The sequence below is a fragment of the Equus caballus genome, chromosome 7 (genome assembly GCF_041296265.1).
Source record: "Equus caballus isolate H_3958 breed thoroughbred chromosome 7, TB-T2T, whole genome shotgun sequence".
Classification (NCBI taxonomy): Eukaryota; Metazoa; Chordata; class Mammalia; order Perissodactyla; family Equidae; genus Equus; species Equus caballus.
Window position 1 is genome coordinate 52,356,470 of NC_091690.1, and position 21,665 is coordinate 52,378,134.

General features: G+C 58.8%; 2 protein-coding genes across 4 annotated transcripts in view; one reads left to right on the forward strand and one right to left on the reverse strand.

Annotated features, from left to right (window-relative positions):
* Positions 1 to 3,519, forward strand: part of OLFM2 (olfactomedin 2) — a 59,211-nt gene extending 55,692 nt beyond the window's left edge. For all 3 annotated transcript variants that reach the window (XM_023645460.2, XM_023645459.2, XM_070273130.1), the window contains exons 3-6: positions 152 to 298; positions 546 to 765; positions 1,105 to 1,211; positions 2,402 to 3,519. In XM_023645460.2, coding sequence (XP_023501228.1) covers positions 152 to 298; positions 546 to 765; positions 1,105 to 1,211; positions 2,402 to 3,079 — 1,152 coding nt within the window. In that variant the 3' untranslated portion in view covers positions 3,080 to 3,519. The remainder of the gene's footprint in view (positions 1 to 151; positions 299 to 545; positions 766 to 1,104; positions 1,212 to 2,401) is intronic.
* Positions 3,520 to 7,299: 3,780 nt separating this feature from the next.
* Positions 7,300 to 20,091, reverse strand: PIN1 (peptidylprolyl cis/trans isomerase, NIMA-interacting 1). The gene is made up of 4 exons (XM_023645461.2): positions 19,795 to 20,091; positions 17,070 to 17,285; positions 8,776 to 8,886; positions 7,300 to 7,884 (listed from the first exon to the last, which is right to left on the reverse strand). The coding sequence occupies exons 1-4, from the start codon at positions 19,850 to 19,852 to the stop codon at positions 7,775 to 7,777; spliced, it is 495 nt and encodes a 164-aa protein (XP_023501229.1). The 5' UTR covers positions 19,853 to 20,091; the 3' UTR covers positions 7,300 to 7,774.
* Between the last annotated feature and the right edge of the window lie 1,574 nt (positions 20,092 to 21,665).

The window sequence follows — 21,665 nt, forward strand, 5'->3', positions numbered from 1 at the left end:
ATGGATAGATTGGGCATGCCATTGGCAGCTTGCTGGTGAGCCCAGGGGAGAAAGTTGGGGGTGTTTGTCTGGCCTCTGGCCCCGCCCCGGCTCGTCTGTGGCATCCCGGGGGCGAGCGGAGCCTGGCTGTCCCTCACCTTCCCGTTCCTAGGTCCAGAACGTCTCCCAGTCCATGGAGGTCCTCGAGTTGCGGACATACCGTGACCTCCAGTACGTGCGCGGCATGGAGACCCTCATGCGGAGCCTGGACGCACGGCTCCGGGCGGCCGATGGATCCCTCTCGGCCAAGAGCTTCCAGGTGGGTCCTTCTGGGTTGAGGTCAAAGGTCAAGAGAAGAATTGGGATGGGTGCCCATGAGTTCTGAGAGTGGGGTCACATCTGGGAAGGGCTGACGGTTGGCTGGAATCCAGGGTCCAGGATGGACCAACTGTCAAGGGCCAGGTGTGCATCAAAGATAATGGGTGAGGTCATGGGTCAAGGTTTGGGGTCAGGTCTGGGTCAAAGATCAGGGGTCGGGTTCAGCGAGCATTCCACCTTGGTGGCAGGAGCTGAAGGACAGGATGGCGGAGCTGCTGCCCCTGAGCTCGGTCCTGGAGCAGTACAAGGCGGACACGCGGACCATCGTGCGCCTGCGGGAGGAGGTGAGGAATCTCTCCGGCAGCCTGGCGGCCATCCAGGAGGAGATGGGCGCCTACGGGTACGAGGACCTGCAGCAGCGCGTGATGGCTCTGGAGGCCCGGCTCCATGCCTGCGCTCAGAAGCTGGGTATGCCTTGACCGTTGACCTTGACCCCTGACCTCCACACTCAGCCCTCATACCACCTTTGTGCCCAGAACTGGACACAGTTTTGACCTGTAACTTCTAAACTAGGACCCTTGACCTCCCTCCCCAAGGTGAAAAATAGACCCAGAAGCTGGAAATGGCCTTGACTCTTAACTTCGAGTCCCTCATCCCCAACGTAACTATCTTGGGACCAGATTTCTGGATCCTCCCTCACCCCTGGCCCCAGCTCTTCCCAGTTTGATCGCACCACCTCACCCTTGCCTGCCTCCCTCGGGCTCTTTCCATCCCCCACCCTCATCCCGCCCTCTTCCTGCCTCCCAGGCTGTGGGAAGCTGACAGGGGTCAGTAACCCCATCACTATTCGGGCCATGGGGTCCCGCTTCGGCTCCTGGATGACCGACACAATGGCCCCCAGTGCAGATAGCCGGGTAAGTAACTGCCTGCCCCAGTGATCAGAGCCTCAGGGAGACAGCTTGTGGCTGCCCATAGGCGCCCAGCGATGTCACATCAACGATTCTCCTGTAGGGTGAAGTGTCCTAGGATCTCCAGGGCCCTGGGATCTCCCCTTGACTATCTAGTGACAACCAAGTGACTAAGGACATTTCAGCCCTGTGATTCCCCAAGTCTATTGACCGCCAATGACTGTACAGAGACTAATGGTTCCTAGTGCTACTGACCAGCTCCCCGTGACCAATGACCTCTAAGTAATTACCAATGACCAGTACCTTCCCAAAGACTAGAACTTACTCGCACTGCTCAGTGACCTTTGGACCTCTAGTGGCCTCCAATGTTCATGGTGGCCCATCACTTTTGACCCACAGGAATCCTCCGCTAACTGCCCAGTGACTATCCTAGTGACTGACATGCGTTACCAGGTGGCCACTGAGTACCATAGATTAGAGATTCGTGACTAGCCACCTCCTCACCATGATCTGTGGCCTCCCAGGGATTATCGTGGTTCAACTAAGTGGTTAAGAGCTTGGGTTTGGCAATCAGCCTTGGGTTTGCATCCCGCCTCCCCCAATCCTTAGCCAGGGAACCTCGGGCAGGTTCCTTAACGGCCCTGAGGCTCAGTTTCCTTCTCTTCAAGGTGGTTGTGATAATGTTGGCATTAAAGCTTTTCAGATGCTTAGCCCAATAACCAGCACTAGTAAAGGCACTCACAAATGCTAGTTAACATGGAGACAGTGAGCAATGATGACAAAGAAGATGCTGATGACAGGCCTGGTCACCTTGTGGTTGCAGGGGTAACCCGTGGGCAATGAATTCAAGTGACTTCTTATCACTCAAGGGCTGCCCAATGACAACTAAGCATCCAAGATCCAGGGGCCAGTGAATTCTGAGGCCCAGTGAGTCACAGGCACGGTGGTGTCCCCTGATGCTTAGGCATCAAGCACTGTCCACTTAGTGTCTGCCTTAAGACCAATGGCACTCCTGGACCCAGTAGTCCCAGTGGCTGGGACTATGATTGGTCATGAATGGCCACTGGCTGCTCCATGACGGAGTAACGGCCACTTAGTGACTGTTGATCCTAATGACCGTGGGCGATTCCTGAGTGGTCACTGGGTTCTTTGGGTCACCGGCAGTGGTCCCGCAGTGACCAGCGCCTCTCCCGTAGGTCTGGTACATGGACGGCTATTACAAGGGCCGGCGAGTCCTGGAGTTCCGCACCCTGGGGGACTTCATCAAAGGCCAGAACTTTATCCAGCACCTGCTGCCGCAGCCGTGGGCAGGCACGGGCCACGTGGTGTACAACGGCTCCCTGTTCTACAACAAGTACCAGAGCAACGTGGTGGTCAAGTACCACTTCCGCTCGCGCTCTGTGCTGGTGCAAAGGAACCTCCCGGGGGCGGGCTACAACAACACCTTCCCCTACTCGTGGGGCGGCTTCTCCGACATGGACTTCATGGTGGATGAGAGTGGGCTCTGGGCCGTGTACACCACCAACCAGAACGCGGGCAACATCGTGGTCAGCCGGCTGGACCCGCACACCCTCGAGGTCGTGCGGTCCTGGGACACTGGCTACCCCAAGCGCAGCGCGGGCGAGGCCTTCATGATCTGTGGCGTGCTCTATGTGACCAACTCCCACCTGGCCGGGGCCAAGGTCTACTTTGCCTATTTCACCAACACGTCCAGTTACGAGTACACGGACGTGCCCTTCCACAATCAATACTCCCACATCTCCATGCTGGATTACAACCCCCGGGAGCGGGCGCTGTACACCTGGAACAACGGGCACCAGGTGCTCTATAATGTCACGCTCTTCCACGTCATCAGCACCGCTGGGGACCCCTAGGGCTGCCATGGCTCAGGCCGCCACCCCAGGGCGTCCTTTCTGAGCCTGTGCCCCTTCAAGCTTATCTTTGTCTGCGTCCTGCCCTCTCTCCCTTTCCGCCTTGCCCAGCTCTCATTCCCTGCCTATTTCTATGGGTGTGTTTTCTCAACGTTGTCTCTTCTCCTTTATCGACCTCTGATTTTAATACGCCACTTCTTTCTCGTTCTGCCTTTTTGTGGCTGGCCCTCTGTCTCTTTTTATTGATCTGACTCTCCAGCTCCCTTTCCCTGTCTCTGCCTGTCTGTCTGTCTCTCTCTTCCCACCCATTCCCCTCTCCCTCTGTCCGCACCCCCCTGCCCCGCTCCCCCTCCAAGGAGTTGAGTGCATGGATCTGCCCTTTTTTTTTTTAATTTACATCTTTTCTTTCCGGGTTGCTGGAATAAACGGGACCTCGGACATTTGATGCTTGGTGGCTGTGTGTGTCCCGAAGGGGCAGAGGCGGTGGTGGCAGAAGGCAATCACAGCCTGGGACCCATCTCAGCGGGGCCCCCCTGTCCCATGCCACAGGCTTTGTGAATGGGGGCGCAAGCCCAGCCTGGGGGGCGGGCGGGGGGCATGGCGGGGCGAGCCCTTTGGGAAGCCAGGCGAGGAGACCCAGTCCGAAGTCATTTCGGTTGAAAACAATTCGTTGAAAAGCAATTTGACCCAAACAACTGAGAATTCTATCACAACGATGAAAATTGGCCTCAAATGAATATTCTCCGTCACTGGTTTTTCTACTCATTGATCACTCTGGCGTGTCGCTGAGCCGTCTGGCAACTTTTTAAATAGGTTTTTAACAATTTGGCTGCTTTCAAAAATTTGGGTAGGAGAGGGTAGGACACAGTAGAATTTTTCCTTGTTCTTCTCTTTTTGCTTTGTAATTTCAAAATGACTTTAAATGAGGCACAGCTGTTCGGAGTTAATAACAGAAAGCTAGGAACAGCCTGAAGGTGGGCTGGGTGCCTGCTGTTGAACACACCCACACTCCGTGCCTGGGGCTCATTAGCTGCACGGGGCTGGGGCAGGGGTGGGCCCCCGAACCGGGGACCCTGGGGACTGGAGCTCCTGGAAGGAAAGGATGGCCGGGCTGGGAAGAATCAGAGGCAGGAAGAGGAGTGAGAGGGAGTCGGGAAGACACTGAACAAGTAAACAGAGGCCACATCCTGGGGTTCCTGGTGCTGCAACTAAGGGAGGGGGGTCTGGCAGTTACAGAAGGAGAAGAAAATGAGGACTTGACTTTAGCCGGGTCCCTGGTGGCCACAGTGGGAGGAGGCACCTGGTGGTTGGGAACAAACGTAGTGCTGACCAGCACCCCCATATTCACCCCAACTCACAGCCCCGTGAGAAGGAACATTGTGCCAAGAGCCCCACCGGCCTAGATGCCACCCGGCTGCGGCCACAGAGGAGGGAGACCTGCCCCTCTGGGAGGACATCCCCCCCTGCCCCGATCTCCCCATCTCTAATTAATGGCCTCTCTGATTAAATCATCTCTGCCCCGTGCTGGCATCTCCGGGAACTGGGGACACCGGGGCCATCTTGCAAACGAAATCAATGAATAATAAATGTGACTGGCTAATGCACTCATTTAAAACCAATTTTTAAAGAAATCTTCGAGAAAAGCAATGAATGTTGATTTAAATTAACGAGTTTGACATCGAAAAAATCGATTCCTGGATAAGCACGTTGACAGGTGTTTGCCTTAAAAAAAGGCACAGGGCTGGGACACCAGGACATCTGCGTCCCCCCACCCTGCCGTGTGTATTTATTTGGAGACAAATCTCCGAGGTGAGCATAGTGATGGGGAGGGGGTTGTTCATGGGTCCTTGATGTCGAAATCCCCTCAAAGCAAGGTCGGGACTTCCGGCTGCTGAATCTTTGTCCAAAAGACACACAGACCCGGAGACCCACATTCCCAAACGGAGAACAGGGCTGGGTGTGGGCGTGGCTGTCACATCTGCAGCCCATCCTCAAACAGATGCCACAGGCGCTTGGCATCATAACCACTCGCTCACTCGCTCTCTCACACACACACGCAGGCCCAGCGCTCCTCATGCTTTTGTTTGTGGCTTTTGTTCCAACTAAGGATGGGCAGGAGGAATAACTCCCCTGCCGCTCACCAGGCCAGGATCATGTCATCCTCATGTGTGTGCACACGCGTGTGTGTGTGTGTCTTAGGCTGCCTGCTGCTAACTCAGACTTCCCCTCTCATGGATGCGTCCCTGGCTACCCTGGGGAAGCTTTGTGGCCCATCCTGTGGCAGGACCTGCGTCCCCCCCCCGAGTTGAGGTGACCCACATTAGCCCTGCCCCGTGGCCACAGATGCCTGAGCTGGTGCCAGCGGCAGAAGAGTGGAAAGCAGCCCCCTGGGGTGGAGTTTCAGCTGGAAGGTGCCAGACCAAAGGGAGGGGAGGAAAACCACTGTCACCATCCTGAAGGCCTGGGATTTACAGACCCCTTTCCGGGCAGGAGGTGGCGACGGGGGGGTGGCAGGGGGTGGCGGTTGAGCAGGTGAGGGAAGCCGCAGCTACCTGCTCGTGAATTCACCCCAGTGCTGAGTGGCTTCCAGAGCACGTTTATCGAACAGCAACGTTCTCTCGTATTTGGGTTTCGGCTGCTACACAGCTGGACAAAGGGGGAGGTCCGCAGAGGTCACACCCAGAGGGGGGCACTCCCAGGGTCGCACAGAACGCACACCGAGGGACAACTAGAGTCACAGAGCCACACGCATGCTCAGGCAGACGCACACACACACAGACGCCCAAAGCGACAGGGAGTACCATGAAGCCCATTTCCCTGCCAGCAAAGGAAAATAGGACCCCTGCCTGGCAGCATCTCAGAGAACCTTCCCCGGGCCTTCGGTGCCGAGATGGGCATAGGCCCGTCCTCTGGTGGCCCCTCCGCCTTGGAGCAGAACTCCTCAAACCCTTCTGCCCCCAAAGCACTCATTTCTGATCCTTCCTGAGGCCCCATGGGGCCAGGAGGGAGGCAATTGCTTCCCCAATCCCACAGAACTGTGGGTGCCAACAGCTGGGCTGCTGCCTGCCCCATGGCCCCCACAGGCAGCGGGAGAAGGTTCTGCGTGGAGGTGCAGCCAGCCCCCGGCTCTCGCCAGCCCACTGGAGCTGAGAGGAGATTAATTTCACCTTCCTAATGACAGGCGCTCCGACAGGGAGATGGAGCGACTGCGCCAGGAACCGGCCAGATGGGAGTGGGCCCGGGTGACTGTGACTGGGGCCTTTATTAGACTTGGCCCTTGTGGGGACTCCCTTGGGGTCGATCGAGCTGGGCAGGGCTTTCTTTTGCCCAGGTCCCCAAGTCCTGCCAGCCTGCCACCCTCCTTGATCCGGGCTGGTCCCTGTGAGGGAGGCAGAGAGGGCGTAACCCCCTAAGAGACAAATGCCGGCACTGAACTGTGACCCGCCCCCGCCAGCCCAGGCCCAGGCCCTGGCACAGGAGCAGCTGTGGGAGGTGACGGAGAGCAGGTGGGCCACACCTGCCATCCCGGCAGGCGCCCCCACCCAGAAGAGGAGGGAGAGCCCACACCTTCCCCCCCTGCCACGGGGATCCCTGCTGCTCCATGACAGCCCCCTCCCCATGTTCGAGGACAGGCTCCCCCCACCCAGGGGTCTACGCAGGGTCCCTGCTCTCAGAGGTGCCTGGCAGTAGCCCCTCCCCCCCAGGCTGGCCCCCCGTTGCCATGGTGACAGCATGGCAGAGGGTGCCAGCTCTGGCAGCAGGACCCAGGCACGATCTGCCAGCAGTGCTGTGGTGACAGGGAAGCGGCTGTCTGGGTGCCATCAGGGCACTGGGCTTAATTCCTTCTAACTGGAGAGCAGCCTGTGTGTGGACAGGGTGGGTGGGGGGTGTGTAGCGAGCACCTCAGGCAGAGGGGCTTCAACCTGGCTCTCCCAGGACCCCATGCACACCCCCCAGCTCCACCCCGACCTTCTGAAGCCAGAGCTGTGGCGTGGAGCAAGGCCCCCGGATTCTAGAACATTCTTGAACACGCTGGCAGTGAATGGCGCCACACCTCCCTGGGCGTCTGGCTGCTGGGAGACGTCCTGCTGGCAATTCCCTCTTTCTCAGGGAAGAAACACAAGTTGGACGCTTGGACACTAGGAATGGCGGGAGGTAATGGCTTCCCCGGCAGCATCCCTCTGGCCCCAGCCGCGAGGAAATGAGACACAGGACAGCAGAGCAGTGGTTCCAGGTTTAATCAGGGTCGGGGTGCTGCACTGCCATGGAGAGGGCCCCCAGCCCCCTGGGCCCCACACACAGCATCTGCTTTTTGCAACTGAACAGAGGAACATGGCAAAAGTGGAAACAACTAAAGGCCCCCAGCCCCCGCCCTGGACCCAGGGGGACCCAGGGGACAGCTCAGCTGACTAGGCCTTCTCTTTGGGACAGGGCACCCCCAGCCCCTGGGTCTCCCCACCCCAGCTGCCCTTCTGAAGTCAATTCCTAAAGGGGAGGAGAGTCTAGCAGGGGCAGCCCCAAGTGGGGGCAGACGGGGAACTCCTAGTGGTGAGGAGCTTCCCCCCCAGCCATTCTGGGGACAATAAATACTGCGTGACGGTAGCAGGGAGGGGGCCCATCGGCCGGCGGGCCGCGGGCAGTGGAGTCTGCAGGCCCAGCCCCCTGCCCGCCCCCCAGGCCAGGCCCAGCCGCCCACCCTCACTCGGTGCGCAGGATGATGTGGATGCCGGAATCCGTGAACACGGGCCCGCTCATCTCCCCTGTCCGCAGCGCGAAGGAGGCATCTTCAAATGGCTTCTGCATCTGACCTGGGGACACAGGAGGGGCGGGGCATGGGGGTCAAGGCCCGGGCCACAGACCAGGCCGAGGCCGGCCAGGCAGATGTGACCCCCGCCTGCGCTGAGCCCTGCACGCCTTCCGCTCATCTGTCACGCATTTATGGCGCTGTCACGGTGCAGGCTGGGCCCAGCTGGGGGCGGCAGGGCCATTAAGGAGGCCCCGGGAAGCCTGGGGACAGCATGAGGGATGGCAGGCAGGGCTGCTGTCGCGCGTGCAGATGCATTTTGGTGATGAACTTGTCTTCCCGGGCCTGATTCCCAGCTCCTGCCACATCATTTGTCCCCCTGCCTTCTGGGGTGGGAGGCAGGCGGCCGACAGCCCCTTGCTGGCTCCTCACACCCCTCGCCCCATCCCGGGTCCCTCCTTGATGCTCTGTAGACCCCAGGGACGGAGGAGACGGGGGAGGAGGAGAAGGAGGTGGCTGGTCCCCTCGGCTCCTCTTTCTACCGCCCCCGCCAGACAGGCCTAAACTCAGGGCGGCTGACTGACCCCTCCTCCCCTCACCCCTGGTGGGTGACATGCCCTGGGGCTTTCGGGGCCCTGTGCCTTATGTTCCCAGCAGGAGGAGAGGCAAATGGCAGGAAGTACCCGCCCTGGTGGGCCCATGATGGGGACAACTGTGCAGACGGAGTCACACACCGACCCCGCACCCCAGGAGGGAAGGTCCCGGGGAGAAAGCTCTGCAGCGCCCACCTCACCCACATCCCAGCAGCCTCTGCAGCCTGAGGGACTGTGCTGCCACCTGGTGGACCCCGCAGGCCTATGCAGCTGGGACACCTCTCCCACTTTTCCCGGGCTGGGGGGCCCCCTGCTGGCCTGAGGGTCCCCCCAGGGCTTGGTGGTGCCCGCTCCTCACGCACCTCTGCTGAAGGCACCGAGGTCTCCCCTGGCCTTGGCCGAGCTGCAGTCGCTGAACTGCGAGGCCAGAGATTCGAAGTCCTCTTCCCCCGATTTGATCTTCTGGATGTAGCCTGCAGACATGACACAGGACACACAGGGAGACCTCCGCGTCAGAGCAGGGCCCGGGGCCCCAGGGGCAGAGCAGCGCCTCCCGCAGAAAGGAGTGTGCAAGCCCTCCCCTAGCTGTGGCACACACATGCACACACACGTCACACTTGTGCACATGCAAACACATCCTTGAATGTCTTCTCTCTGCACAAGCACGCGGTCACACCTGGAGTCACGTGTCCATGAGGGGTGCCCTCCTCCTGCACACTGTGACCCTAGGGTGACCTCGAGAGCCAGGCCGTCTCACACTCCATTCCCACACCCTCGTTGCCTGTGTCACTCTCTCTCTTCCACACATACACACACACGCGCGCATGAACATACACCCCTGACACACACTTCGAGAGAAAATCGACCTGCAGGCCCCATTGGGGAGGACAGCAGGAGACAGGCAGAGGTTGAAGAGGGACCCTGGGAGCCAGGGTCCCCCTAAACCCCCAGGGCAGTGGTGGGAATGCTTTCTAGAAGCTTCTAGGAGACAGGCAGGAGGCCAGGGCGCAAGCCCAGCTCTGCCTTGAGAGCCAGCTGAGTCCTCAGCCGTGGGCCTCAGTTGCCCCATCTGTGAAAGCAGGTGGAAGGCTGGGGCTGCTCCCTGGGGCGTTGTGGAGACCCCCTGAAGTGTGGGCCTGGGGAAGTCACTCCCTTGGACTATGGCCCCCAAGGCAGCTACGTGTTCTCCCAGCTGCCCCCCAGGGTATACCGGCAGTGCACCAACTGACCCTCTGTGTGACCTAGACTGTCCCCACCGGGTGCCGATTCTCCCTGGGGAGAGGGAGGCCGAGGCTGACGGGCGGGGAGGAAAGGATGACGGGGGAACGTGCTCCCCGCAGAGGGGCTCATGGTGGCAGCGCCAGCAGCTGCATGACTCACGTTTGGGGAGCGGGTAGCAGGAGGACACGTGCGGGTGGGGAGGAGTCGCCGGCAGCTCCCCTGAGTCCAGGCAGGAGCCCTTGGAGCCCAGCGTCCTTTCCTCCCACACGGCTCCGACCTGCCCTGACAGCTGCCCAGGCACACCAGAGGGTGTCCCTGCCAGCCTCCTCCCTGCGCCCAGGGGCACAGCCATGGGCAGGGTCCCAGGACATCTGGTCCCAGCCAGCGGGGACAGGCCCTCACCTCGAGCTGGGCCTGCCTGGCTTTCCTGACAGCCACTCTCTCGGGGGCGTTCTCCCTGAGGACCCTGGGGACACCGGGGGCCACGTACCGGCCTGGCTTAGCAATGGGGCACCAGCTCACGTTAGATGGGAGGGTCATCCTGTCACACCCGCTGGGTTTCTGAGCACCACCACGACACTTCCACCCGTTGCTCCTGTCACCTAAACGAGGCTGTGACACGCCTGTCTGGTCCCTGTCTGAGCAGCACAGGGACACTGCTGATTAATCGACCTGGTGCTCAGACACCCACCCAGCCTGGGACTGCAGTCAACATGGCACAGCCGTGACAGCAGCCGACCATCCTGACTCGCCACAGATCAAGGCAGCAACCACAGTGTCCTGTTATCAGATCTGCCCGGCCACCCCTGTGGCTGTCCCCATCCCCCGCCTGCCCCGTGTCCCTGTCCCTCTTCTTCTGTCCTGACCATCCTGTTGCCTCTGAGCCCGAACTGTTGGTCATTGGCCAGCAGGCCACAGTGACACGCAGCATAGTGCCCAGAACAGGGAGACCCTGACAAATGTCATTGCTGTCACCACTCTCCCTTCTGTGTGGGCTGCACGTCCCAGTGACGAAGCTGCCCCTGCTGTCTCTGATCTGCCCATCCCTAGTTTCCCTCGCCTGCCCGTCTCAGTCCAAGCTGGCTGTCACCAAGACATGCTGCCTGGTCAGAGTGGCTTGCCAACGGCACACACCCCAGCCTCTGTGGACTGCTCACTGCAGTGGCTTCTGCCTGTAATGCCCTGGCATGGCTGGAACAGCCCCATGGGGCTGCTAGGTAGTCCCCTGTGCCAGATGCATCCATTGGTGACTCCGACCTGAACCGGACATCACCGGGATACCCTGGATTTCTGGTTATCTCCTTGCCCTCACCTGCGCCACACCAGATTCCTCCTCCTCCTCGCTTCTTCTTTGTTTTTTTGGTGAGGAAGATTGGCCCTGAGCTAACATCTGTGCCAGCCTTCATATATTTTGTATGTGGGATGCCACCACAGTGTGGCTTGATGAGCGGCGTAGGTCCACACCCAGGATCCAAATCCACAAACCCTGGGCTGCCAAAGTGCAGCATGCGAACTTAACCACCACACCACTGGGCTGGCCCCCTCCTCTCTCTTCTGTCTGGACCTCAATACACCGGCCAGGGAATCCTGAGCACACGACGCCCCTGGTGTCCTGCCCGCCTCTAGCAAGCACGACTGTCCACGTGCCCCGCTCTTGCAGAGTCAGGCCCCGCCCTGAGCCAGCACAAGCCCCACCGTGCCGCATCCTCCAGCAGCTGGAACCCTGTAACTAGACGGCCTGGGCCAGGGGCAGCCCCAGGGTGGGCGCACCAAGCGCTATCAGCCTACAACTCAAACAGAGGTCCAGCTCCCCGCCCCCACATAGTTCACAGCACCCAAATCTTCCTCTGACCAGCCAGCTCCCTCAGCAAACATTCTGCTTGGCTACAAACCTGAAATTATTTTAAAAACTACGCTTCCTTCCTGCGTTCCCCTTCCAAGAGTCTGGTCACATGCCAAGAGGCACGGGAACACTCAGACCCCCAGGGTCCCCTCAGCTAAGTCTTACGGCCCCCATCCCAGGCCTGCCCTGCTCTCTGCTCCCCGCCGCCCCCGCCCCCTCCAGGCCTTTATTTAGGCGTCCCTTCCTAAGACACCTGAAGCTCGCCTGCGTCCCCTGGGCTCACCCGGGTGTCTTGCCTAAGCCCTCGCCGCACGCGGTGTCCCCTGGGCCCTGCATTTACCCGTCTTGTTTGTGCGTCTTGCCCCCTCATCCCGTGAGGACAAGGGTGGGTCGGCCTTGCTCACTGTGGTGTTCCCAGCAGCCCGTGCTGTGCAGAGAACAGGTGTTCCCGCAGGTGGAAGGAATTCATGAATAAATGAGACGGGAAAACGCTGTGGGGAAGGAGGGAGAGGGATCCGCCACCGGGCTCTTTAGGCAGACATTCTGAAATCTCTGGAAAATTGTGCAATTTTGGTGAACTTGGGAGGAGAGAAAGGAAGTGCATCCGAGACCCCCCGGCCTTTTTTGGGCAACGCCCAGCAGCGCCTGGCTGCACTGGCATCCCTCACCTAGACAGCGCCAGCCACCGGGGCTCCGTCTGGGGCTCCGGTTGCGAGCGAGGCAGCCCTGGGGCAGCCTCTCAGGGAGGGCCCAGTCTGGGCCTCCCAGCAGCTTCGGGGAGGCCAGGAGCCCCTGCAACTGGATGCACACCAGAACAGCGTTTGTCTCCGTTGACTGGTCACAGGCCGGCCTGCTGAGTGTAGCCCTGAGGCCAAGGAGGGTGGCCTCCGGACCCAACAGCTCGTTCAGATCCCAGCTCTACCATCCTGAGCTCTGCGACCCCGGGGGGAGTGTGCCTCTTGGAGCCTCACTCGCCTCGTCTGTAAAATGGGCTTGAAGAGCTGCTGCGAGGAGGAAGGGAAAAGAGCCTGGGCAGAGCGAGCCCCACAGTTACCACTCCATCTAATACGGACAGAATGTGTCCCCCCAAGTCCCTATGACGAAGCCCTAAGCCCCAATGGGACCGTATTTGGAGATGGGGTCTTCATGGAAGGAATGAGCTCTCAAGGGTGGGGACTTGACCCAATAGGATAAGTGTCCTTATAAGAAGAGACACCTGGGGCCAGCCCCGTGGCCAAGTGGTTAGGTTCGCACATTCCACTTCGGCAGCCCAGGGTTTGTGGATTCTGATCCTGGGCACGGACATGGCACCGCTCATCAAGCCATGCTGAGGTGGCATGCCACATGGCACAATCAGAAGAACCTACAACTAGAATATACAACTATGTACTGGGGGGGATTTGGGGAGAAGAAGCTTGGCAATAGATGTTAGCTCAGATGCCAATCTTTAAAAAAAAAAAAAAGAAAAAAAGAAGAGACACCTGAGGGATCACTTTCTCCCCACGCGCATGCACGGAGGAGCGCACAGCGTGAAGGCAGCCGCCTCCAAGCAAGGGAGCGAGCCCTCACCAGAGACCGAATTGGGCAGAACCCTGCCCTCGGACTTCTGGCCTCCAGAACTGCGAGAAACAACCGTTGTCCGAGCCGCCCTGTCTGTGGCATTCTCTTAGGGCTGCCTGAGCTAAGGCACCAGAATTTCAGAGACAAACCATGGAGGGGGCCTGGACAGGGAAAAAGGTGACAGGATGAGGTGTGCTGTCCCAGAAGACCCAAGCTCCAGCAGGAGAGGCCCAGAGAAACCAGAGACCCGGCCTGAAGCCAACAGGCTGGAAGGGAGTCACCAACCTTGGGTGGACACACTGGGCCAAAGGTGCTCACTGACCCTCCTACACTGGGCACGGGCATGAGGGGGGAGGGGCTGCTCACACCGGGGCCTCCCTGGGGCGGAGGGATGGGGAGAAGGCAGGGAGGGCTTCTCCATGGCCTGGCCTCCTTAGACAAGGACACCGGCAATGACAGCCCCTGGCCGCAGCCCAGCAGCCGCAGAGGAGCAGCCACCGGGAAACGGAGCCTCAGCAGAAAATGCGGACGCGCTGGTTTCTGCTGCAGGCAGCCCATCCCCTCGGGTCAACAGGGCAGGCCCGGGTCCAAATGGGTCCTGATGAGACTTGGGCCCAGGCTGCGGGCTGTGGCGTGTGCTGCCAAATCCTGACCACCTGGAACAATGACGAGGCAACATCCACTTTCACCGAAGAGACAATGAGGCCAAAAGCTCGCTGACATGGCACTCTGGCCTGCATCTCGCTGCAACCTCCTAATGACCCCCCAGGGGACCTGCGCCAGCTCCGTCTGTGTCTGCAGACACCGAGACCAAGACGGAGGTCATGGCTCAAGGTCATCACAGGGTCTGCACGTGGAGACCCCCAGACCCCCTGCACCTCGCCCAGAGCTTTCCACAGGCCGCGGGGAAGCTGCAGGGACTGCCGGTGAGCAGAGAACTTACCCTGACCTTGGCCTCCCACGACACACACCTGAACGACTGGGGACAAGGCTCCGCCGTGGAGACAGCAAGCACCAGACACGGAGCCCATCACTCTGTTGAGCATTCAGCTCCAGGCCGGGCCCTGGATCCCCACGGCCACCTCGTCCCCGTTCTGCAGAAGAGTCAACTGACAATAACCGGGAACTGTGGCAATGAAGCCACTTGCTCGAGGGCACACAGCTGGCACCAGGATCCATTTCTGTGCGACTGCAGGGCAGGCCACACTGGTTCTGACCTTACCCCACCCCCACCCATCTAACCCATCACCCAGTCCGCCTGATTGTGCGCCCTAAATGTCTCTAGAATCTGCTCCCCACTGCTACCCGCCCCCAAGTTCCAGTCACCCTGCCTCTGGCTACAGTGCCTCCCACAGCTTCCACGGGGCCCTCGGGCACAGGCAGGCGTGGCTGAGCCCTGCCAACACTCCCGAGTCTGCGTCCACTTAAGGTTAGGCCCGAGGGCCCCGACACCCCTCGCCAAGACCCGAGCAGCACCCCCAGGCCCCCACCACAGCGTCAGCCCCTGCAGACACACAGCTGTCCATCTCAGCGATGGGGGAGGCCCCCTCCCCACTCCCAGGCAGTCCCCACGGCCCGACAGCTTTCATCCAAGCCACGCTCAGACCGCACCGTGCCCACTGCCTCGGCCTCCCGCCGCCCCTTGCCAGGAAGAGCCCACGGGGCTCCGGCCCGGCTGCTCTGCTGAATTCAGCCCCTCCTAGTCACCTCCCCCGCATCTCCTCCTCGGGCCCCCCCAGAATTAGCGAGTCCCGCCCCAGACTGCACCCCTTCCTGAGTGCCCCCCACCAGCGACGGCACCTCCCAAGGCACATGACCCCTTGCTCACTCTCGGGTGGTCTGGAAGCCTCAGAACAGACCACTGGAGCCGGGAGGGCCCGAGGGGTCATCTGTGACTCTCTCGGGGATCTCCCCCACTTCCTCCTCTCCCCTGGGGCAGATGCTCACGGCTGGTGGCAGCCAGCCTGGGCTCGGGGCCTCTGCCTTCCCCGGCCTCACGCTCCAGCCATGCGACTTTTTCCTGAAGGCACAGCACCGAGGCCCCGCTCCCTGTCACCTGAGGCCACGTTTCCTGCTGCCTCCAGGAAAGGCCCCAAACTCGCCTCACTCTGGGCCCTCAACCTGGCTGGGACATTGACCTGGAAGGGTCTCATCCCTCCTGAGGGCCCTGCACGGCCTTCCCCTGAGTCCTAGGCCTCAATTTCTGCCAATTCCTCAACAGGAACTCTTCTCGCTTCCTGCTGGCTCATGAACCGATGCTGTGGCGCTAACGCGGGCCAGGCTTGGGGCCTGGCAGTGGGAAGACAGCGGAGAGAGAGAGAGCCAGTCCCTGTCCTCAGGGAGCTCAGAGGTGAGCTCTTTAATCCGCCTGCAAGATTGTGTGCAAGAACTCGGCTCCTGTCTCTGATGTGATGAAGTAGGAGGCTAACAGGTGCCATTTACACGCCTGACACCAAGTGGGCCATGTGGGTGTGTGTAACGTCCTACAGGCCGAGTACTGGACCAAGTGATATGACAGTAAAACAGCCAATACCAACCAAGCAGGCTTTTTTTTTGGTGAGGAAGATTGGCCCTGAGCTAACATCTGCTGCCAATCTTCCTCTTTTTAGCTTGAGGAAGATTAGCGGTGAGCTAACATTTGTGCCGATCTTCCTCTATTTTTTGTATGTGGGATGCCTCCAAAGCACAGCTGATGAGTAGAGCAGGTCCACGCCTGGGATCAGAACCCATGAACCTGGGCCACTGAAGCAGAGCGTGACCAACTTTAACCACTCAACCACGGGGCCGACTACGCTCCCTCCACCCCTCCTGAGTCTGCACTGTTTGCCTGGCCTGCGCTAATAAGCACAACAATCATAACGACTGCTGGCAACTACAGAACATTCCAGATGCCAGGGTTGTTATCCATGCTTTACTGCATCATGTTGGAGCCCCCAAAGCTACCCTACGAGGTGAGTCCTATTATCCTAATACTAATTTTACAAGTGAAAAGATTTGAGGCTCAGAGATGTTAAGTTACTGGCTCAAGGTCTCACAGCCAGGACCTGGCAGAGCCGGATGGGAACTCAGGCTGTCATGTGGGGAAGGAGAGCCTGAGTGGGGCCCGGGGTCTCTGCGGAGAGAGGCTGAGTGGATAATGAAGCCACACGTGAGAGCCAGAGCTGCAGTGTCCAAGAGAACTTTCTGGAAGGATGGATATGTTTTATCCCCGTGCTGCCCAAGACGGTAGCCACTAGCCACATGAACAAAGTGTGGCCAGCACAACTGAGAAACCAATCCATAGTATTACTTAATTTTGATCACCTTAAATAGAAACAGCCACATGGAGATGGTGGTGGCCATACTGGACAGCTCTGGACCAGGGCTCTGCAAACGATGGCCCGAGGGCCAAAACCTGCTGTTTCTGTAAATAAAGTTTTATCAGCACATGGCCACATCCATTTGCTTCTATGTTATCTACAGCTGCTATCGAGTTATAAGGCAGAGCTGACAGAGACGAATGGCCTGTCAAACCTAGAATAGTTACCCCTGGTCTTTTCAGAAAAAGTTTGGAGGCCGGCCCCGTGGCCCAGTGGTTAAGCTCATGCTCTCCGCTTTGGCAGCCCAGAGTTCCTGGGCTCAGATCCCAGGCGTGGACCTAGACACTGCTCATCAGCCATGCTGTGGCGGCGTCCCACACACAAAAGAGAAGAAGATGGGCACGGATGTTAGCTCAGCAACAATCTTCCTCAAGCAAAAAGAATCAGGGCCAATCTTCCTCAGCAAAAAAATAAAAAGAGAGAAGCTCACAGGGGCATAGCTACCGTCTGAATCCAGGTCTGCCAGCCGCCAAGGCTGGGTCCTCCCCACCTATCCCGGCTCACCCTCAAATAGCAGATGGAAAGGAAAAGGAAAGGTGGCCGCGTGGGCCAGGCTCATGTCAAGTTCAGGCACCAAGGCCACCCCTGATGGCTGAGCGAGCTGGGGCAGGTCTGATGTGGTTTCTACAAGGCTGGCTCTGGCTCCTGGGGAGAGGCCCCCTGCCCCGCTCACCGTTGATCAGCTCCAGGGCCTCCTCCTTGGTCCGGGTAATCTTCTCCTGCCGCCAGGACGAGGGCCGCCGGGACTGGCTGTGCTTGACCAGCAGGTGTGAGCAGCGGACCCTGGTGGGCTCCCCCTGTCCATTTTTGCCACCGCCGCTGCTGCTGTTGCCGCTTGGCCGCTCCCACTGGCTGGCGTTGGTGATGTGATTGAAATAGTACACCCGGCCTGGGGGGGGAGGCAGGAGGTCAGCTGGGACCTGCTGGGACACCCCCGAGGCCAGCAGAAGGGACTGGCTGCTGAGACGCCTTCAGTCAGCCAATCTGCTGTGTCCGCCCCATGCCACGGGCCCCGAGGAGGCCAACAATCTAGGGGGACACAGACAGGTACCCGACAGGCAAATAAGACAACGTGACAACTTCACTCGTAACTTCACTGAGGAAAATATCCCAGAGTGATGAAGAGAGGAAGCCTCGGGGACAGAGAGGAGTTCAAAGCAGCAGGCAGCCAGACCCCCGTCCACACCTGGCTCTGCCACTTCCTCACTACCTTCCCAGCCTCGGGCTTTCTCACCTGCAAGATGGAGATGACAACAGTATCTGCCTGCAAAGCCTGAACAAGTTCACATTTGGAACTGATGCTTAGGATAACTCATGCTCAGGATAGCACCTGGCACACATTAAGACTGTGACAGCTGTCATTTCCTTTTCCTTTTTTTTTGTGAAGAAGATTGGCCCTGAGCTAACATCTGTTGCCCGTCTTCCACTTTTTGCTTGAGGAAGATTGTTGCTGAGCTAACATCTGTGCCAACCCTCCTCTATTTTGTATGTGGGATGCCACCACAGCATAGCTTGATGAACAGTGTGTAGCTCCACGCCCAGGATCTGAACCTGCGAATCCTGGGCCGCCAAAGCAGAGCATGAGAACTTAACCACCACACTGCCGGGCTGGCCCCTATTTCCTCCATTTTAGAGACAACAAAACCGAGGCCTCACCTTCCGCATCATTGGTAAGGTTCCCTGAGCGTTTACTCTGCTCCAGGCACAAATTGTGGGAGGCAGGAACTGTACTGGGGTGGGTCAGACACAAAAGCTCTGCTCTTGTCCCCTACCCGGTGTGCAGTGCTGCAGAACTAGGGGCCAGCATTACTGAGAGCCAGATGTTACCCAGGGACTGAGGAGGATGAAGGAGTGAAGGCTGAGAATAAGAAGCTCGAAGTGGGGGCCAGCCCAGCGGCACAGTGGTTAAGTTTGTGTGCTCTGCTTTGGCAGCCCAGGGTTCACAGGTTTGGATCCCGAGTGCAGACCTACACACAACTCATCAAGCCATGCTCTGGTGGTCTCCCACATAAAACAGAGAAAGATTGGCACAGACGTTAGCTCAGGAACTATCTTCCTTAAGCAAAAAGAAGATTGGCGACAGAGGTTAGCTCAGGGCCAATCTTCCTTACCAAAAAAAAAAAAAGAAGAAGAACAAGAAGAAAAAACTCAAAGTAGGACCCAGTAGAGATGGGGTGTCATTCCAGGGGCCCAGAGTTGCCCTGGGTGCCTTGGAGGACTTGTGTCCAGCACCACGAAGGGCTGATGTCACCCCTAAGAAAGACTGTCAGGGGTGAGCCAGGCAGAAATGGCAGGAGTGGGGGCCCAGAATTGGGCAGAGCATCAAGTTTACACCGCAGGTCACAGGCACAGGCCAGGCCCCGGGGCAGGGTGGGCGGGAGCTGAGCCAGCATCTGCCTCTAAAACCTCCGCATTGGGCTCCATCCCTCTGAACCTCAGTTTTCTCATCTGAAAAGTGGGAGTGAGGTGAGAGAATAAGGACATCAGCCTTCACGGGGTTAACATGGAGTCAATGACGATGCATGCAAAGCGCTCACCGGAGCGCCTGGTGGTCAACAAACGGGAATTATTATGCTACTGTGGCGACGATGGGCTACGGAGCCAGGGCAGTGACATGCTGGGCGGGGGTTCTAGCTCAGCCCCCACCCCCTGAAATAACGACCCTGGGCGAGTTCCTTAAATTTTCTGGCCTCAGTTTCCAGACCTGCAAAATGGGAGCAATAACGACCTACCCCCCCCCCCCCCCCCAGAATGGTGGCGGTGCAGAGAGCGCACACGCTTAAAACGCTTGGCACAATGCTTGGCGCCGAGACCAACGGGCCCCGCGAGTGACATGCACACTAAGGATGAGCCTTAACCCGGGCCCCGCTCCCAGGGCCGTCCTCCGGGAGACCCGCACCCCCCGGGTGGATGTCGCAGACTCAGCATTAGGGGTGCGCGGAGGCGTGGGAGCAGAAGAGGGCTGCGGGTTCGGGGCCGGGCAACACCCTGGGGCCACGCCCTGCGCATGGGGGTGGGGTGTCCTCCCCCAGGGATGCCCGGGCCCCGGGGGGGCAGAGACGTTCCCCCGGGACGGCAGGGGCATTCGGCCGAAAGGGGTCGCCCGCATCAGCAGGGCCAGGGCCCGAGGGGATGGGTGGGTGCAGCGGCATCACCGGCCCCTCGCCCCCGGCTAGCGCGCTGGGCCGCTCCGGCCCCGCCCCTTGCCTCAGTTTCCCCGGCTTCCCCGCCACTCCGGCTCGCAGCCCTACAGGGCGGGCCGGGGCCGTTACCCGGGGCCGCCGCGGAGCAGCCGAGACCCCACGGCAGTCGGGTGGCGGAGCCGCACCCGAGGGGAGAGCTCGAGCCTTCCTCCCGCGGCCCGCGCGGCCCCGCCCCAGCCCCGACCCCCGCGGCACCTGAGCTTCGGCTCATGCGCTTCTCCCAGCCGGGCGGCAGCTTCTCCTCGTCCGCCATCTTCCCTCCTGCCGCAGCGCCCGCTCCGCCTCCGCCGCGCCGCCTCTACCGCCCGCGCCCGCCCGCCGCCGCTTCCGATTGGCTCGGTGCGCCGCGCTCCGGAGCCTGACCACGACGCTCATTGGACAACTTAACTGTCCGGACTCACTCCCTGGCTCTCTATTGGGCAGAAGCGAGAGTGGGCGGCTCCTCCCCCGGTTTCCCTGGGCCCCGCCCCCGACCGGCCTCACCCCGGCCCCGCCCCCTTCCTCTCCTCGGCCCCTAAGTGGCGGGGAAGGGACGCGAGCCCGCCTTCTCAACGCCCTTTGGCGAGCTTCGAAGAAGTCCCGGCCCCTCCTTTGCGTCCTTCTCCGCAGGGCTCACCCGATTGGCTGCTGCAGCCGCAATGCCCGCCTTCCTCAGCCGTTCCCCGAGGCCCGCAGGCCCCTGATGCGGAAGTGTCTGGCTGGTGCGGCGACAACGGCGGCCGACGAGGTCCTTGTAAGTGGCGGTGCTGCCTTTGCTGTTGCCACAGCAACGGGGTTGCCTTGGTGATGAGCAGCTAAGAACCTAGAAACCTAAATTTGGCTCCTCCAGCCTCCCTCTTCCCACCTGTTTTCTCCAGATGTCCAAAGCTAACCCACCCCCTCTCATTTTTTTTTGCAAGGCTAACGCTTTCCCTATGCCACTGACCCAAACACCTTCCACTTCCTTTGGAACCTTCTTCATTTCACTTATTCCCTCTCAATCTGGCTGCTGCCTCCGTCCTGGATGACTGGTGGGTGTTGGCATTGCCACTCAGATGGGGACACGGGAGGAGGCACGGGTGGGAAGATGATGAGCTCGGATGAATCAATTGAAAATTGAGTCTGCGGCTCCCGTGGGACACTGAAGGGGTGATTGGGGACCCGGAGCTGGAGCTAGCCACGGAAGTCAAAAACACCAACACACGGAAGAGTTCAATGACGGTTCATCTATAGCATAGACCCCTATGTGACCATTAAAAAGAATGAGGCGTAGTGACGTGAAACACAGGGAAACATGGCCACAACAACTTATAGAGGCAGGCTGCGGTGGGAGGTGAAGGGCACTCAGGAGCCAGCGTTCAGATTGCCTGGGTTCAAAACCTGGATCTACCATTTGCTATGACCTTGAACTAATTACTTAACCTCTGCACTTCAGCTTTCCCATCGGCAAAATGAGGACAAGAAAGAATACACATCGCATACATACCCTTGATGTAAAGATTCAATGAATATAAAGCATGTAGAACAGTGCCTGGTCCATAGCAAAGATAATGTGTTTGCTGGGTGAAAAAACAAGTCATAGTCCAGCGTAGCAATTATAGTATTCATGAAAGCATAACATAACCAAAAAATCAACAAATAAGATTAATTCCAAATAAGGCCATCACTTATAGAAAGATAGCATAAAAAAGCCATTAAAAAGCAGGCTGCTGTATGAGCAGTATGAACAGGATGAGTATTAACAGTATGTATAGTAATTATCTCAACTGTGTAAAAACTATAGGTTAATATTACAGAAAATTTCTGGATGCATTCAAATGTTAATGACTACCATTGGTGACGCAGGTGAAGATATGAGGATCTTAAATGCTAATATAATAGCTTTATTTTTTTACAAGCATGTATTAGCATAATAATAATCTCTTTATAAAGATAATTTTAGACTTAGAGCAGAGTTGCAAAAGTAGTAGAGAGTTTTCATATACCCTTCAGCCAGCCTTCCCTTCTATTAGCATCTTACATAATAGAACAGCGGTGATTTGGTTCCCCAGGGGATGTTTGGAAATGTCTTAAGACATTTGTGGTTG

Excerpts from the sequence above, each read along its gene's own strand:
- PIN1 (XM_023645461.2), bottom strand. The coding sequence starts at position 19,852 with ATGGCGGACGAGGAGAAGCTGCCGCCCGGCTGGGAGAAGCGCATGAGC. Across the intron at positions 8,887-17,069 it reads GGCCCTGGAGCTGATCAACG|GCTACATCCAGAAGATCAAA; the intron begins GTGAGCGGGGCA and ends TCATGTCTGCAG. Across the intron at positions 7,885-8,775 it reads CCTCGGTGCCTTCAGCAGAG|GTCAGATGCAGAAGCCATTT; the intron begins GTGCGTGAGGAG and ends CTGTGTCCCCAG.